An 18,812-nucleotide genomic window follows, 5' to 3' on the forward strand; every position below is an offset into this window, starting at 1 on the left:
TGAACTCCTGAGCTCAAGAAATCATCCCACCTCAGCCTCTCAAAGTGTTGGGATTACAGAGGTAAGCCACTGCACCCAGCCTATATTTCAATAAAATTTAATAAAAATCAAAACAATACAAAAAAAGTTATGGACATGTATCTACTGATGTGGAAGTTTTTTCACAATCCTGAGAGAAACTTACAAAGCAATGCATATAGTATGATCCTATAATTACAAAAAATAACATATATGCATAAAACAGGATACACAACGACATTCACTCATTTAAAAATATTTATTGAGCATGTGCGATGCACCAACACACAATTTATTTGGAAGACGTCTACACAACTGTACTATCCCATGCAGAGTCCCATCGCGTACATCGCCACCTTAGCTCGCGTGCTGAGCCAGGGCAGTGTTCCCTACATGCCACTGGCACAGCCCTGTGCAATCCTACGTCCCACACGAGTGGATGAGCGACGGCAGTAAGGGCACCACTAACACAGGAGGCGGGGACAGTCACTGTCACACGGTACACGGGCTGATATGCGTGCGTCCTAGGAGTGTAGACCTAGACCTAGCTTAGGAACATGGAGCTCCGACCTAGCCACGGGTCGGCACTGTGGGCACCACGGGTGAACACCTGGAAACACAGCCTACTTCTACAGGGCAGACACTGGGCAGCGGGGGTGGCCACGGCAGCTCCTGCCAAGCCCAAGCGTGTTGTCTGTGAAGGACCCTGACGTCACCTGCCAGGCTGGGGAGGGGTCAATGTGGAGTGAATGTTCACCGACTTTCGCAGGAGTGTGCAGCAGCCAGGTGCAGCTTGGTTTGCTTGTGTTCATCACCCCTCAAGATATGCACACTGCTTTCCAAATAAAGCATCAACTATCATCTCCAGATGGGAAAGACTTTTTCTCCAACCTGAAAAAGATAAATGACGACAGGTCAATCAGATGATAAATCATTTGATTAACATGCTACATTTCCTAATGGTTTAATATTAGACAACAGTATTCAGGTGCAGAATTTTTTTAAATGACAAACTTTTAACAAAAACTTATCACAAAGCAAAGCACAAAACAAATATAAAAAATGAAGGAAAACCATTTATTTTTATTTTCTTTGCCACATTATTCGTGAGTCCAAAGAAGAACATTCCATTTTCAGCAGCCTCTGAGCAAGGAAGCCTGAGTGAGCTGGGCGAGCTACACATGAATTCACACACGGATCCGAAGGCTGCCAGTCAGAACACGCATCACGGACAACACACCTAGACTAACTGCTGCCTGGGAAGCCACAGAGGCCTGTGTAAAGGGAGCGCCAAGGCACAGCTCAGGCTTCTGTCCATCTGGGGGCCCCTCTGGACATGGCACGAGGGGCCTCAGGCTGATGTGGGTCTCTGCTCTCCCTCACTTACTGTGTCACCTGAGGAAATGACTTCCCTTCCAGAGCCCTCCACTTCCTGGGCTGTCAGATGAGAAATGAAGCCAATAACAACAGGTGCTTTCTGTGTGAGGATTAAATCACTCCTGCACAAAAGGCATGGACCCCAGTGTGGGCCAGCATCTGCCATCACTACCACCACCCAGGCCTGTCTCCCTGAGGACCGGCACCCACAGGACAGAATCTTACAACTACGTATCTTACTTTTTGAGATGTGGGGTCTTGTCTGGAAGTGACAGCCCAGCTCAGAGCCACAGACATGTGCCTTCTCCACACTGGGTTTCTCTGCAACACAACTGAACCCGTGACCACATCTCCTGTATGGACAGGGACTGGGTCGTCCATCATAAACAGCGTCTGCTTCCAGTGTGTGGTGCTGCAAGACAGGGGTGTGTGTGACCTGGAGGCTGAGCTAGGGCAGTCTCCGCATGGCCCTCGGGGCGCTGACTCGGGCTCGCACTGGCTGTCGCCCCCAACAGCACCCACACAGCCGGCAGTCCACCCTGAGGGCCTGGGGACACAAAGCTTGGCTTTTCAGGCTAACTCGGGGAACATATACACCCCCAGCCCTGTGATCTGAAGGGACTCTATGGGATACACTGGGATCAAAGTTATGCTGGTGAGACAGATCCTGCCAATGCCAAACACAAGGCTGCTCCTGAGACCACTCAGATTCCAGGAGGTATGGACGGCTCACCCTGGGTGGCCCAGAGGATGCGGGAGCTCAGGGGACACACAGCTGCACTAAAGGTCCTGTGTGGTGCTGACTCCCCAGCCCACCAGGAGGACTGCTGTGCACCCCCTTCCTGCACCCTTGCCTAAGCTGCAGAGGCTGGTGATCTAGCTCCTGCTGTTAAACCGTGGTGTACACAGACAGAATCAGGTCCAAGGAGTCGCTTCTGTTAAGGTTACAAGATGAGGACAACTGTCACATTTGGGGGGAAATAGTAAAACGCTAGGATTCTGCACTGTGTTGCGTTGGAAACGTCTCTAAGTTCTTCAGGCTCTGTCTTCCCTCAAACTCCCACTGTGCATGGTGGGGCCAGCAGTGAAGTGGGGGGCTCCTCAGGTCCCCAGTTTTTCCCTGACTGTGGCCACACCCCTCACCCCAGCCTGTGACCCAGGTCACTGCCCCCTCCACGCCCCCAGACTCGGGGATGGGTATAACCGGCCTCCAAGCTGCCCACCTCCACTGGGTGATGGCACTGGAGGGGGCACCACAGGACTCTTGCGATGGGGACCACATGCCAGGCCAGGCCATTAACCCCGCACCTCTGCGACCTCCCTGGAGCCGGGGTCCCCTCGCGGGGCCACCACGCTGGGGAGTCAGCAGGCCAGGTGCCAGAGCGGGGCAGCCAACCCCACCCAAAGGGAAGGCCTGCAGGGCCCCGAAGGCAGCTCCACCGCCACGCATGCTCAGGGTGCTGGCGGGGAAATATGTCCCAAAAAACAAGCGCCTCCAAAAGCGTCAGGTGAACCCCGACGTCCTGTGGAGGCGCTTTGGGTCAGACTATGAAGAGCTGTGGCTGCTCCTCCGGGGCTGGAAGACAGGGAGCTCCTCTCGTTGGGGCTGTTGTTGGGCGGGACGCCCCAGGCTGGGCCGAGTGGTGGCGAGACCCGGAAGGGGGCACACAGGCTGCCGTGTCTACACCACCCCTGTGCCCCCACGCGCGCCGCCCCCACCCCACCGCCCGCACCCCCATGTGCCCCGCCCACCCACAGCTGCCACGCCGCGTCCCACCCCCTCCTGCGCGCCCCATCTCCGCGCCCCCCTACTCCCCTGCACCCCATCTCCGCGCCCCCCACCCCGCACCCCGTGCCCGCGCCCCGCACACTCACGGGTGGAAGGGCCCGGTGCTGAGCACCTGCGGCGGCTGCCCCTCCTGCAGGCTCTGGAAGTGGACGCTAAACCAGGCCGTGAAGCCGTGCAGGGTCCCCGCCTTCCTGATGTCGAAGCGCAGCTCGCCCCTCAGGGTCTGGGTCAAGCAGATGACAAGGCACGCGTGGGCACCGCGTGGCACCGCAGGGCCCAGGTTGGGGCGGCCCCCTCCGCGCGCCCCACGCAGACGCCGAACGCGTCAGGAACCGCAGAAAAGCCCCCCGCCCCGGGGAAACCACCCCCAAAACCCGCATCGTGAGTTCAGAGGCTTCAGTCAGAAACATTTCAAGCATCTGAGCTTTTTGCGCCCAATTTTCTGCCCCAGATTCCTGCGGAATCTTTTCGGCGCTCAGCTCTTCAAGTTAGGGAGCTGGAGAGCTCCAGGCTGGGCCTTTCCACAGCAGAACGAACTAAAAACCAAAGCGCGCCCGCGCCGCCACGCCCGCCCCATCTCCAGACGCGGCGCCAACTGGGGTGCCAGGCAGGGCGGGGGCGCGGGGAAACCGCCCAGAGCCCACGAGCGCCACCGCGCGGCCGCAGACAGGGATTCGCGGAGGGAATTCTAACAATTCTGTCATGAAGGGTGGCTAAAAACACTTGAAAAAAACTGTAATGCAAATACCATAATGAAACGAAATATAATTTATTTGATTTTGAAGATGCTGAGAATATTAAACATAAATCTAAAATGAAGACGCTGGAGACATTTATAAAGAAAATGATGTACAATATGAAAGAATCAAAACAGAACGTAAAAAAGAAAAAAGACTGGAAAAAATCAGTAGCAAACGTTTTATAAACTCACTTGTTTGTATAATAAAATAATTAGTTATTCACTCACACCCCCAGCACTCACTGAAGGTTTATGATAAGCCAGGCTCTGGTTTGAGTGTTTCGTGGTCACTGACTATCGAATGTTAAGGAGCAATTCAGCTTTTTCTCACCTCTAGATCAGAAATTTGCACGGTTCTCATGTCCAACTGCAATATAGTGCACGGTTCAGAGAGACAGTCTTCTGGTTTCAAAATGTGGTTATACTTGGGCTTTGAAAAAAACTCCTTAATTGCTAAAGATCTAGGGGAAAAGGTCAAAGCGACTGTTGAGAGAAATTGCAAACATCTTAGGCTTCAAAACACACATGTGGGACCACAGTGAGTGCTTTCCCTTCTGTGTCACCAGGATGCTAAGCCACTATCTGGGGTCCTGGAACCCCAGAGCAGCCCTCAGGCCTCCAGAGGCCCTGGGTGCCTCCGCCTCTGAGAGGACCCAGACCCTACCCAGGCATCCAGAGACTTCCTGGGCCTGACCTGGAGGCATTAAGGAGCCTGCAAGTCACTGGGCACTTCCCTGTGAGGTCTCATTCATGGGATCTGAGCACACGGAAACCAACGCTCACCCCTCATAACCTAGAGGACAAGGGGAGTTGCAGCGTGTCTTGCCTAGTTTTAGAATGTATTTGATTTCAAAATATCTTTTGTGGGTTTTCTATTAACAGTAAATGAACGCGGTATTCCTGCTGTTAGGTTACTCTATAATAAACGAAAGGAACTAGAAGGGCTGAGGTGGCCCGAGTGAGTCTGAGTTTCAGGAGAAATACTTGCTCTGTTGCTACACAAATTCAACACAGAAACAGACACTAGACACCGCATGGCCCCTGCATGTCACCATTTGCCAACCTCCATCACTGGTTGCACTGGGCTTGTAAGTCACCTATTATTTACCACAGAAATGTTTTTAAAAATAAGCAAAGCGGTAACTTCTGAAATAGCAAATAAAAGTGAATGTTTTAATAAAGATTCCACTATATTTACATATTTATTTTTCTGATAAAAAAATTACGAATTTAAAAATTGGAAACTATGGACAAGCATAAAGAAAAGCTTAAATTACCCATATGCCTGTCTTAGCATTGTGATATACTTATTTTTATCCTCCAGACATATTTATATAAATTTATTTATGCAAGCAAACATCCATTCTGTATACACGGTTTATTCTGCCAAGTTTTACTGTCTCTTAAACCCTTTCTAAATATCATTACATATCCCTAAAAACCTATGGTTTCTTTTTTAACACATGCACAGCAGTGCCCCACCAGATGGATATACAGCAATTCAATCACGTTCCTCTGGACGGCCACTGGCTTCCAGTGCCGGGAGGAACACTCAGGTGGGAGGCTCTGGCAGTGACTGGGGTGGGCGGCCTGATGCCAACCTCTAAGGCCCCGGCAGCCACACCTCCCTGCCACTGCCAGGCAAGCCCGGGCTACTATCTTAATTTACTCTTTGCTTGTCTGGTAGGGAAAACAGCATGTATTTTAATTAGCATTTTAACTACTAACAACGTTATAATTTTTCATATATTGGTAATTTTATTTATTTTTTGCGGTTTGCCTGTTCATATGATTGGGCTGTAATTCCATCTGGCTAGTCATCTCTTTCTAATTGATTCCAAGACCTGGCAGCACATGATTTCCCTAATTACTTGTTTGCTTTTACAATTGTGTTTTTGCTGATTTCTGCCACACAGACTGCCAGATTCTATCTAGCCCAGGGTCCATTCCATCCATTGTTGCTGCTCATTTCTCCACCTAAGATGGTGCACACAGGCCCCCATGGATGTCTGTCGCTGACGCTGATTCCATGCAGAATTAAGTTTTCACGTATGGCGTGAGAGAACAAGGGCTCATCAACTGCTCCAGAATAATTTGCTGACTTGCCCCTCACTCCCTCCTAATCGTAATGCCACCTTTTTCACATACGAAAACTTTTGTTCCTTGCATTCTACCCTGCTCTGCCTATCTGTCTTTTCTTGTTATAGCACCATACTGCTTTAATTACTCCAATGCTACAACAGATTGTCCTATCTGGGTGCACAGGTACCCTCATTTATCCAACTGTCGTACGGGATCTCCTACGGCCTTGGCCCACCTGCGGACCGTGGACAAGGAGGCCCCACAAGACGGTGCCAGTCCCAGCTGTGGACACTTACTTCAGAGCGCTGAGGTTGAACTCGTATGCGTTGTCCCAGAAGAGCACCTTGCTACGATAATCCTTCTCAGCACTGCAGGGCACAAGGTGCAACGCAGCCATGGTGGGCCAAATGACCCCGTCCTCCTTCAGCCAGGCATCCCGGGCATACAGGATGGACTCGATCATGAACTCAAACTGCATAGGAGTGAAAGACACACAGGAGACACATCACAGGCCCTGTGGCTGCACAGGCCTCTCACCACCACATTCGTAACACTAGTCTGAGAGTTCTACAGTTTTAGCCTCAAGAATATTCCTGCCTAGGCCAGTGTACCATGCAAGAGAACATCGCGAGGGTTTATTTTATGCCCACATGTAATGGTCACTGATGCATCTCACAGCCTGGGTTTAAGTCACATAATTTCCCATTAGAACTATGAACTGGAGCAGAGCTAAAAGCAAGGACAAATCTTCACTCTTGTCCCATCTCAGTCATGGAAGAGTTCGTAGCTACCAGATTTTGAAAGAGCCCTGAAGTGTTGCAGGGTCCCAACTGTTACATAAAATATATTTGGTCTGTAGCATTCTCAGAATTTTCACAACCCTTTAAGTGGACTGAAATCACTCCTTAAGAAACCGAAAGCCACGCAGGCATGCCCTGGCCATTCATGTGCTCCTTTGGTCCACCTTGCATCCCTCAGAAGGTCCCAAGTCAAGGGAAGCACATCACATCTATGACTGAGGAAGTGGGGACCCAACGCCCTCAAAGGCCAGGCTTTCTGTCTAAACCAGATCTTGCTTCAAACACAGAAAGGAGTAGAGGGAGCACCAGCGAGGTGGGGCCAAGGCCTGTGGCCCTTGCAAGCCACCCGGGGAGCCTGCACTTCATCCTGTACTTGATGAGAAACAACAGAAGTGTTTTGCTTTCCTTAAATAATCTCCAGCTGCTTTTATTATAGAAGTAATACATGTTTTGTATGGAAAATGTAGAAAACTTAGAAAAGCTCAAACAAAAATAAAAATCACATATTAACCCAGTACCCAGAAGGAACCACTGTTATCACTCTGCGGTTTACTTTCAAGTATTTTTCTACACACGCACACAAAAAAATATACATCTTATTTTTTAATCTTATTTTTTCAGTTACATAGCGAAACAGCTTTTTTAGTGTACAGCCTACGAACTTTAGTGCTTGTGTGGATTTTGTCCTCACAACCACAGCCAGCATACACACGGCTCTGCCACCCAAAACACTCTTCACCCTTTTCTCTGGTGGTCATGCCTTCCCCGGCCCCAGCCTCTCAAGCCACCGATCTGGTCTCCATCCCCGTGGTCTTGTGTCTTTTTAAGAATATCATATAAATGGAACCAAACAGTACATAACCTTTCAAGACAAGTTTCTTTCACTCACTGTACCGTTTCTGGGGTTCCTCCAAATTACCTGTTTCAATAACTGGCTCCTCTTCGCTGCTCAGTAGTATTCCGCTGTGTGGATGCACCAGTTTATCCTTAAGGATTATCCAGATGAAGGACACTTGGGTTGTTTCCAGGTTTTTTTTTGCAATTATAAAGAGAGCTAGTATAATCATTCACGTACAGGTTTTTGTGTGAACACAGCTTGCGTATCTCTGGGCTGAACACACAGGACAGGGACTCCTGGGCATAAGGTGAGTGCACCTACAAGTCTATAAGAAAGCACCCACCTGTTTCCACAGTGGCATGTTCCCTCCAGCAATGCACGACTTTCTGCTGTTCCTCATCCTCAATGGCAGTTGGTATTACTATCAGATTTTTTTGTTTTAGTCATTTTTCAATGGGTGTAAGTGATATCTTACTGTGACTTCAATGTGTATTTCCCTGATGGCTATGTTGAACATCTTTTCATGTGTGTATTTCATATCTGTATATCCACTTTGGTAAAGTGCATGTTCAAGTATTTTGCCAATTTTCAATTGGCTTGTTTTCTTCCTGTTGAGTTTTGAGATTTCTCTGTATATTCAGAACACACACTGGATATATTCTTTGCAATATTTTCTCCTAATCTTAGCTTGTCTTTTTTATTCTCTTAGCATCATCCCTTTGCAGAGCAGTCGTTTTTAGTTTTGATGAAATTCAATTTATCAACAGTTTCTGTTATGGATCATGCTTTTAGAGTAAAAACTCTTTGCCCAAGTCCAGGTGATGAAGATTTTCTATGATTTTTTCAAGAAGACTTACAGTTTTATATTTCACACACTTAGATCTATGATGAATTTTAAGTTCAGCTGTGTATGAGGTGTGAGGTTGAGGTGCTGTTTTTTAGATGTGGATGACAACTATTCCAGTAACATTTGCTGAAAAGACTGTCTTTTCTCCATTAAATTGATTTTTGAACCTTTGTTAAAAAATCAATTGACCGTATTTGTAGAAATGTATCTCTCATCTCCATTCCATTGACTTACATGTCTGTCCCTTCACCAATACATTGTCCTGAATACTGTAGCTTTAAAATCAAGTAGTATAGTTCCTCCAACTTTACTCTTCTTTTTAAAAATTGTATCAGCTACTCTGGTTCTCTTAGTCCATTTTTGTGTTGCCAAAAAGGAATACCTGAGGCTGGGTAATTTATAAAGAAACGAGGTTTATTTGGCTCATGGTTCTGCTGCTTGGGAAAGTTCAGGATTGGGCATCCAGTGAGGGCTTCGGGCTGCTTCCCCTCACAGTGGAAGGCAAAGGGGAGCTGGCATGTGCAGAGACCACAGGGTGAGAGCAGAGGCAAGTGTGTGTGCCAGGCTCTTTTTCACAACCAGCTGTTGTTGGGACCTGAGAGAGCTAGAACTCACTTATCTACCCACGAGGAAGGGCATTCATCTATTCATGAGGGATCCACACCCATGACCCAAACACCTCCCACTAGGCCCCACCTCCCAACACCACCACACTGAGGATCAAATTTCAACATGAGATTTGGTGGGGACAAACCATAGCAGTAGTTCCTTTACATTCCATATACATTTCATAATGAGCTTATCTATAAGAACAAATCCTGCTTGGATTCTAATTGGAATTTTATTAAGTCTACAGATAAATTTAAAAAGAACATACAACTTTACTAGGTTGAGCCTTATCTCTCCATTTATTTAGGTTTTCTGGGATTTCTTTCATTATCATCTCATCATTTTCAGCATCCACATCACGTTTTGTTAGATTTCTAAGCCCTTCATATTTTTGAAGCTACTGTAAATGATATTCTTTAATTTCTAATTGTACATTGCTAAGATATAAAAATGACTTCTGTATGATGACCTTGCACTCTGTGATCTTGTTAAACTCACTTATTAGTTTTAGGAAATTTTCTCACAGATTCCTTAGGATTTTCTGTAGGTTTTTTTGTAGATGTCCTATGTCATGTTAAATTTCCTTCCATTTCTAGTTTGCTGAGAATTTTATCATGAACTGATGTTGAATTTTGTCAACTTTTTTCTTTATTGATATAATCATGATTTTTCTTCTTCAGACTGTTAATATGGTAGATTACACTGATTGATTTTCAAATATTGAACCAGCCTTGCATTCCAAGGATAGTTTCTTTTTTTGTTATGGTGTATTATTATTCCTTTTATATCCTGCTGGTTTAAATTTGCTAATGTTTTCTTGAGGATTTTTACATTTATGTTCATGAGGGTTATTGGTCTGTAGTTTTCATATTTTGTGTTAACACTGGTTTTGGTATTAGGGCAATGCTTATGTCATATAATGAGTGAGGAAGTGTTCCCTCTTCTTTTCTGAAAGTTGTTTAGAATTGGAGTTTTTTCTTCATTAAATGTGTTGATAGAATTCACCAGTGAAATCATTTAGGCTAGAGATTTACCTTTCAGGTTTTTAAAGTATTAATTCAATATCTTTACTAGTTATTAGACCATTCAGGTTATCTATTTCATGTTAGATGAACTGTGGTAATTTGCAGTTTTCAAAAGAATTGGTCCATTTCATGGACCTTCTTTGCTTCTCACTCTATGTATGTACACAGAGGGAGAAGAAGGAAAATGATAACTCAAGACTGTTTCAGGAATACAGCTGTTCCTTGGTGTCTATGGGGGACTTGTTCCAGGATCCCCGTGGATATTCAAATCCTTGGATGCTCAAGTCCCCCAAATAAAATAACATGGTTTTTACATACAGGCTACATACATCCTCCGACAGACTTTAAATCATCTCTAGATTACTTCTACCTAATACAATGTCAATGTTATGTAAGTAGCTGCTATACTGTATTGGTGTGTTATTTGTATTGATGTTTATTGTTGTATTGTTATTTTTATTTTCAGATATTTTCAATACATGTAGGTTGTATCTACAGATGTGGAGCCCACAGATATTCGACCGTACTTCAAATTCTTGTCTTCTTCACCAATCGATTGCTACTATGTCTTTGTTCCAGAGTCCTCAAATAGTTTCTCCCTGTCTACTCTCCAGGATTTATAGCTGCATTCAGTGGGAGAGATGAAAGGAATATGCCTTCTCCATCTTACCTGGAATTAAAGCTAGGTTACCACTATGTCTAATTTTTAAACACAAAATTGGAATCATACTGTACATACTCTTTGTACGTTTTTTAAAAACTAGTAACATGTCACCAACTTTTTCCAAAGATTGTTAAAAATCTTTCTAAAACATAATTTTTAATGACCATATGTATTGCTACAATTCTGTTGTTTCCAATTTTCTCCCCATTTTAAATGGTGCTGCCATGAACATTTTTTAACATAAATTTCTGTACAAATTTGACTATTTCCTTAGGATAATTTCATCAAAAAAATTGGGTGCCCCGTCTCTGGGTCCAGCTGCTGGGAAGGAGGACAGTGCAGTCTCAGCACCCACCAGCTCCTCCTCCTTCTTCCTCCCCCAAGGTCAATGTGCCCTCAGAAGTGCAAGCTGCTGATTAACTATGCTGCATTTTTTATGACGTGAAAGTTCGGATATGCTCCACACCAAAAAAAAAAAAAAAATCAAGAAAAGAAAAAAGGCTGTCATTTTTTGTCTCAGTGCAGACAAAGTGCATTGTTGTAGAAGGAGGTGAAGAGACCTTGATTGGAGATGTCTAAGTGTAGCCATAAGCAGTCCTTCAAGCATGTGGCGGCAGTGTTTACTGAAAAAGATGTCTCTGTACTTTGTATGAGGCAAGCTTTAAAACCAAGGAATCCAGAAGAGTTGATGGTTTTGTGTGTGTGCGTGTGGGCACCAGAACTAGCACCTCTGAAAAGTAAAATGATCGACATGAGCTCCAGGGAATGCAACCAAAAAGAAACATCAAGGCATAAAACACGAACGTCAAGCAAAGGGACCAGAAGTCCTCCCTTAGGCCTGTCCCACTGGGAAGCCAGGCGGCCTTGGTTGTGGCCTCTGCAGGGTGCCCCGTGTAGATCGTCCTTCAGTGCCACAAACTGAAAGTGCCCGTGTTTACTCTTATCTTCTTGTTGTGTAAATAAGGCAAATACATTTAGGCCAGAGTCTTGCTGAGGGGGAGCTGTCCCATCATCTGAACTACGCATTCTGTAAATATGTGCAAACAGCCTTAAATAAATCCAAAGTCTAAAGTTTTATTGGTGTGAAATTAAATTCTTATTGGCCACGTGCCTGTTTTCATGAGCTAACTTATAAAGATTTTTGTTAAACTCAGGATTTGTGATGATACAGTCCATAAAACAGTACAAGGCTGTGTGAAGAGAATTATTACATCTTTGTTAACCTCAGCAGTTACTTTGTTTATTTTGCTTAGAAAATTGGTCATAATGTGGTTGTAATTTTGGTCCACATTCTTTATTCTTCCTTGAGCTAAAGAGAATAACAGAATATAGTATGTCCTCATCACATATCGACAGCACGAATACACTAACAACGGTAAGACTGAGTCTGGCAGTCTTTTAATTCTACCAAGTGTGTAACGGAGACCCTCAGTGACCTTGCAAAGCATCCTGAAATCCAGGAGGCAGCCCCTGCACCTGCAGTGCCACTGGCTAGTGGGAGACTGCTCAGTGTGCAACCTGCTTCTCGGAAATCGTGGTGTGACCTCAGGAGAACAAGCAAGATCCTGTAACAACTAATGATAACGCAAATTAGGGCTCCATTGTCACCTGCTTTGTTAACAAAAATGATTAAATGGTCTGTTGATGATCTAGGACACCTGTGGTATCTCTACTTGCGTCTCCTTCAGAACTTTGATGCTTCTGGAAGAACAAAAAAATTTTAATGCTCTTTGACTTATTCTGCCCTATTTTCCTTCAAAAGGCTTTACCAATTTACAATGCCAAAAAAAGGGCATGGCGGTGCACATTTCCCCACAACCTCAGCATGGGGAGCATCAGATATTAGAGGACTGCTCAGCCAACTTTCCAGGTCAAAACTATTAAAGTTACTTTTAAATTGTTGGTGGCATTAAACAATGTCCAAGCTACTGGCCTCTGGCATTTCTCTGCCTTTCTAGCCCCTGCTCACCTTCCATGAGGTTACCTTTATCTTATGTTTTTCTGATTGCAACTCTTTACATCACGCAATTCTTTAGCTGCAATTCTTTAGTTTCATTTACCATTTAATAATTTTTAGCTGTGCTAATGTATGAAGGGGAATTTTTTGTCAAATATTTTATTTGACAGCTTCATTATGAACTTGGTTCTTAGAAAGACCTTTCCCATACTAACAACAAATAAACTTGTAGCAATTTTTTTATGTTTCCTCCTTTTCTTAAATATTTAACTCTTGAGCCCATCTGAGGTTTATTTTAGCAGATGGTGTGAAGAAGGGCCTCTTTTCTCCAAATCAGTCATTCCAGCACCATCTCTGAACAACTACCTGCCCCTGCTGCACTCACTGAAAGCTGCCCCTCCTATGCTAAACGCACATGCACTCTTCTCTGTCTTCAGACTTTTACTACATGTCAGCGTCAGAGTAAGAAGATGGGCGAGAAGAGATGAAGGCCTGAGGGCTGAGGGGCTCTGAGAACAGGCAGACAGCAGGCAAGGAGGATGTGAAGAGGGCCAGACGCACAGGTGCAGGGGAGAATGCAGCAGCTCAGGAGAGAGGCAGCCTGGGGACGGAAAGTGAAGGTGGGCACAGCTGCACCAACGACTCCCAAATTCACACCCTCCCTCCCTCAAAGCCTACCAATCCTGTACCCCAACAACTATTGCCATAGGAACTCTCACAGCCCCGTCTGCCTGTTCTGGGCCTCCTTGGCCTAAGTAATGATGGTGGTGGTCCCTCAGTCTCCCTGGGGGGAGTCTGAAGTCGGAACGGCCTCAAGCCCTCACCTGCAAAGCTCCACCTTCCCCCTCCACTGCCTGCACTGGAGAAAACCACCACATGGTCCTGTCTGACTTGTCCCAGCACTCCTCCAAATGTCCTGCTCAGGGTGGCCCCTCCAGGCCAACGCCCACCGAGACCCCAGGCCACGTCCCCACTGCCCAATCAATAGCTGGCCCTGCACATCGGATGGGCGTCCTATGTTCAAGAACCACACAGACGTCCACCCTCCCCAGGGCCCTCCCTACCCCGGCCCCCAGCCAGTCCTGGTGGCCCACTCCCTGCGGCTCAGGGCTGGGAGGCACCGTCCCGCTCACGCCAGGCCCCCTTCGGCACATCCTGCCCGCTGGCCCTGCTCTGCATCCCCACACCTGCCCCATGCCAAGCCCTGGCTCCTGCATCTTGACAGTAAAGCCACAGTCAGTCCTGGAAGTCTGTGCACCTCCCACACAGAGGGGCCTCCCCTCACACAGGCTGTCCCAGACCTCTCTGCATGCTGGGGGACCACAGCCAGTCCCAGCCACACAGACCCAGCGGCCTCCAAAACACAGCCCACCTCTTATTCCATCACTCACACACCAGTGGCACGTGGCACTCCCCTCGGTGTCCAGGATGTGGCACAAAGTCCTCAGACACACAGTTCCCTACGTCTGGCCTCTGCCTCCCTGATGCAACACAGTCTGGCCAATCCGGCCGCTGGGCAGCCCTGGAACACAGCAACATGGTGAACACAGTGGCTACTCCTCTCCCCTCCCTCTGCCTCGCGTCCCTCCTGTGTCCCTCTCACCCAACCTAGGGCACAGCCGGACACTCCAGCAGCCAGGCTTCCCCATATCACCGCCCACACACCCTGGGCCTCACCACAGCCTCGCTCCTCCTCTGTCCTCTTTTTGTCCCCGTGGCCGGGGCACCAGCTGTCAACAGATACTTACTGAATGGGCGCTGCTGTTCGGGGGCAAAGGCGAATGCCCCTTCAGGGAGTAGGAGTGGAGCCCGTTTCTCCTGTGTGTCATCTTATGGCTCCACAGATGTTATTAATAAGCCAAGTGACAGCATGGACATTGAGTCTATTTACATTTATCTTCTGACAACAAAATTTCAACAGGACTAAAGGCCCAGTGCCATCTGTTACCAGGGGAAACCGTTTCCTGGTAAGCAGCAGCCATACTCCACACTCCTTCACCCAGACCCCACCTTTCTGGGTCTCTACACTGAGACAAAGTTTCAGGTTGGGATGCTCCACTGCAACGTCCTGTGTCCCAGGATGCTGAGCCCAGGAGGAGAGCGCCGGGCAGACAGCATCCAGCCACACTCCCGTCAACTTCCCTCCAAGCAGACAGCGTTTCTGCAGGGCATATTTGCAAGCAACCAGAAAACAGTCCACTTCCACCCACATGTGAAACTCAGGGTGAGCAACCGAGGCTATGCTGGCCCTACAGATGCCCAAGTGGCTTCACAGCATCACTGGGGCCAGTCTAAGGCAAGGAGACCCCGGCCAGGGACGAAGGCCCTACTGGCATTAAAGAAACAGCCTTACCTGTTAGGCACAGGATTTTTACAGACCCCTGAGGAGAACACAGTTCATGTAAATCACTCATGAAAATGTTACATCATTTTTTAAATCAGGTGAAAATTCAAGACACTGAGCCAATGTCCACACAAGAAATTAATTATACCTCACATTAGGGAAAACAGCAAAATGAGTCATGCACGACCCTTGAGATCCTGAGGTCGACCCAGCCAAGCCTGTGCTCAGAAGCCCCCCAGCTCCGGCCCCCAGCTGCCCGCACGCCCGCCCTCACCAGCAGGCAGGTCCCCATCCACTCAGACACCAGCACGTCCACCTTCTCGGGCAGCACCACATCCTCCACCTTCTGCTGGAACACGGTGATGATGTCGGCAAAGCCATTCTGCAGGACCAGCTGCCCCGTGTGCTGTGCCATCTCACTGGCCTCCACTGCGTACACCTGCAGCAGCAGAAGCACTGTCAGTGCACATCCGGCCCGCACACGTCCCGTCATCTACTCTCCTGAGTCACAACCAGCATCACGAGAAACGGTCAATGACACAAGAGGGAAGCAGCGTTCCAGACAGCAGAGGCAGCGAGGGCTGGGCCACACCTGCCCCTCCAGGGGCACCCAGAAAGGAGCCGCCTCTAACCCTCCCAACTGCCCCCACCTCCTGGACAAGACACAGACGCAGGACTGCAAGAGGACGGAAGACTCGCGTGCCCAAGCCGGCTGCCACACACACAGCAATCTTAATCCATGACCAGCACAGCAAGTTCTTAGCACCCAAGTGACAATGCTGGTCTGTGCCACATCTGAGGCCTGTCAGACAATTTCAAACCCAGGTTCTCAGGGAAGGGTCTGGTGGGAAGCGCCCAAGCGCTGGGTCCTGGGTCCTGCAGAGCCTGGACTTGGGTGGACACTGTGCTGCGACCCCACCCACTGTGTAAGGAGTCTCCAAGGCTGCAGCTCGGCTCAGCTCAGCACAGTACAGACGGCCCAAGAGGGGTGGGGAGGGGGCCCAGCGTGTGCATCCCTCCCATCCCCATGAGACCATCCACACCCAAGGCCCAGCACAGACATGTGGGTGCACCCGTTTCTCTACTCAACTGAAATAAACGTCTCACAGAACATACCCCGCCCCACGCAATTCATGGGAAATTTTCTATTCTGCCCTATTCCTGTCTGTGCTGTTTGTGACTCATTACGTGGGCGCCACAGCCTCTAGCATGCAGTCTCAACACCCTGCTATTTTACCGACCCTGGGCCCCACGTGCAAGGACGCTCATCAAGACCATGGAGTGATCAGTGAGCCCCCAACAGCTCAGGGTCACAAGTCAGCACACTCAGAGGCCACCTCGGACGTCACCAGCCTTGGCACAAACACCCGGGACGCGCTTAAGACCCCACTCACCGCTTTAGGCCGCGCATAGTGTGCACAGAAGAGACTGATGATTCCAGTTCCACAGCCCACGTCCAGGATGACCTTATCTGTCAGGGACTCTTTATTCTGCAGGATGACACTGTGGTATTTAGTTGTTCGTGGCTGGTCTGCCAACATTTCCAAGTGGAGTTTCTGGAAGAAATGCACACTCAGAATCACTGCCTGTGACCTAGAGCCATGCTGAGGTCTGGACCGAGATGGACGGTCGGAGCCACAGCTGATGACCCCTGACCCCAACACCCCACATCTAAAAATATGAGCAAAACACAAGAGCAACAATACAGGCTTCTGGAGTCCCTCAGCTCAGCACAGCATGGCCAGGCGAGCAGAGAGGCAAGAGGGACCACTGTGCACACAGGGGTGCGATGTCGCCCGGACCACCCATGCCCACCTGAGGCAGGAGGGACCACCGCATCCCAACCAGACTCCCCAGGGCCAGGTGTCCAACTAGAGAAAACAGCAATACACCATGAGAGAGAGGCCAGCGTAGGTGGGCAGGGGGTCCCCCAAAGTCCTGTGCACACATGAGCTCACCCCAAGGGATAAGCGAGAGACCCAGCCTTGTCCTGAGGGAGGAAAATGCCTGAAACCCAAGGACACCCACATGAGAATCAGCCACCTGGAAAGGAGGCAGAGAAAGGCTTGCTCAGGGCAGCCAGCAAAGCCGCGGGCTGGTGGAGAGGCTGCATCCCTCCCACCAGCACTCTCAAGCTGCAGAAGGCCCAGCCTAGAAAGAGCATTGCCAGAAAGAAGACAGGCAGCAGTCGGGAGCAGAGCGAGGACGGCGCCCAGACCATGCCAGCAGACAGGAGCCTGCACGAGGCCCTCAGAGCCCACCTTGGAGCCTCCCAAGACTCCACAGAATAAAAAAACAAAGGGACAGGCGGGAGGCGGCGGGAGGCATAGACAACAAAGCAAGGCCCAACTCTCCTGCCCGGAAGCAAAGGATGGGAAAGGCCCACAGTGCCAACACCAATGGAGACAGAGCTGGAGCAGCTCCATCAGCACCACACAACACAGTTCAGAGCAAAGCAGGTTCCCATCGGTTCACATCAACACAGGAATCAATTCACCCAGAGGACATGATTATTCTAAATACTTCTGTACCTAAAAACGGATCTTCAAAATACATAGAGCAAAACCAATACAGATGCAAGAAGAAATAGACAAATTCACAATTATCATCAGAGATTTCAACACTGTGCTCTCAGTAACCGACAGAAGTAGAGAGAAAAATTGGTAAGACTGTGGAAGGCCTGGACATCACTGTCAACCAAGTTAATCTCATTGGTATTTAGAGAACACTTCACCCAACCCCTTATAACAGTAATAATAAACAAAAAATATCTAGGAACAAATTTAACAAGAAAGGTGCACAACCATGTATGATAAAGAGATATTATCCTTATCTTAAAATGCTAAGAGATATTAAACAAAGCTTAAGGAATCAGACTGAGAGTCAATGTTATAAAGATGTCGGTTCTCCCAAAATTAACATAAACATTCCATGCAGTACCTACTAAAGGAGGAAGCACAACAAAATGATAACAAAATTAGTTTCAAAACAGTAAGTGCCCAAGGCTAATGAGGAAAATGCTTTAAAAAAAGAACTGCTGGAGACCTAGCTCTTGCAGACCCTACAAAGGTGCAGTGATGAAAATGATGAAGCACTGGGAACTGCAGGAAACAGACCAGTGAAACAACAGGAATTCTACTGCACTCCAGCCAGTCATATGACAGTGTGACACCATCTCTAAAAAACATAAAAAACAAAAATAAAATAACATAGAATCATAACAGTTCTGAAAAAAAAAGTGTGGGTATTTATAATCTTACAGTGAGGAAGGTTTTTCACAAAGAAAAGAAAAAGAAGTCACAAAGAAAAGAAAAACATATCAGGCTATACAAAGAAAAAAGTTCTATGTGGGAAAGAATTTCACAAAGTCACAAAAATTCACAAATTCAGGCTAAACTACTTAACACATGAATCAACAAAAATCAAAAGAAGGGGCAAATAATATGAAAGTTTACAAAAAAAGAAAAAATACAAAAGGCCAATAAACACATAAAAGATGATCAATCTTACTTAAAAAATGGACATCAAAACTAAAAGATGCCATATTTAACCTTTAAGATCAAAGTCCTTCTTCCCTTTGATTTGTGGTGATTTGATGTGTGGTAGAGCTTTCACACACCACCAGTGGATCCGTGCCATGGTCTGAAATGTCCCCAAAAATCCACGTACTGAAACTTAATCACCAGTGTGATGGCTTAAGAGGCCACCTTTGGAGGTTTGTGG

At 47.5% G+C, this 18,812-nt stretch overlaps 1 protein-coding gene across 8 annotated transcripts in view; it reads right to left on the reverse strand.

Moving 5' to 3' along the window:
- Positions 1–263: 263 nt before the first annotated feature.
- PRMT2 (protein arginine methyltransferase 2) overlaps positions 264–18,812 on the reverse strand; it is a 29,809-nt gene continuing 11,260 nt past the window's right edge. For 5 of the 8 annotated variants that reach the window (XM_032174077.2, XM_032174076.2, XM_058427527.1 and 2 more), the window contains exons 5-11: positions 16,484–16,645; positions 15,364–15,528; positions 6,302–6,477; positions 4,255–4,384; positions 3,271–3,407; positions 1,636–1,807; positions 264–909 (exon numbers count right to left, since the gene is read on the reverse strand). In XM_032174077.2, coding sequence (XP_032029968.1) covers positions 877–909; positions 1,636–1,807; positions 3,271–3,407; positions 4,255–4,384; positions 6,302–6,477; positions 15,364–15,528; positions 16,484–16,645 — 975 coding nt within the window. In that variant the 3' untranslated portion in view covers positions 264–876. Of the gene's footprint in view, positions 910–1,635; positions 1,808–3,270; positions 3,408–4,254; positions 4,385–6,301; positions 6,478–12,496; positions 13,347–15,363; positions 15,529–16,483; positions 16,646–18,812 lie in introns of those variants that run through there. The other 3 variants (XM_032174078.2, XM_058427529.1, XM_058427530.1) reach the window with 3 other exon arrangements.

This window comes from Hylobates moloch, unplaced genomic scaffold (genome assembly GCF_009828535.3).
Source record: "Hylobates moloch isolate HMO894 unplaced genomic scaffold, HMol_V3 SCAFFOLD_14, whole genome shotgun sequence".
NCBI classification, from domain to species: domain Eukaryota; kingdom Metazoa; phylum Chordata; class Mammalia; order Primates; family Hylobatidae; genus Hylobates; species Hylobates moloch.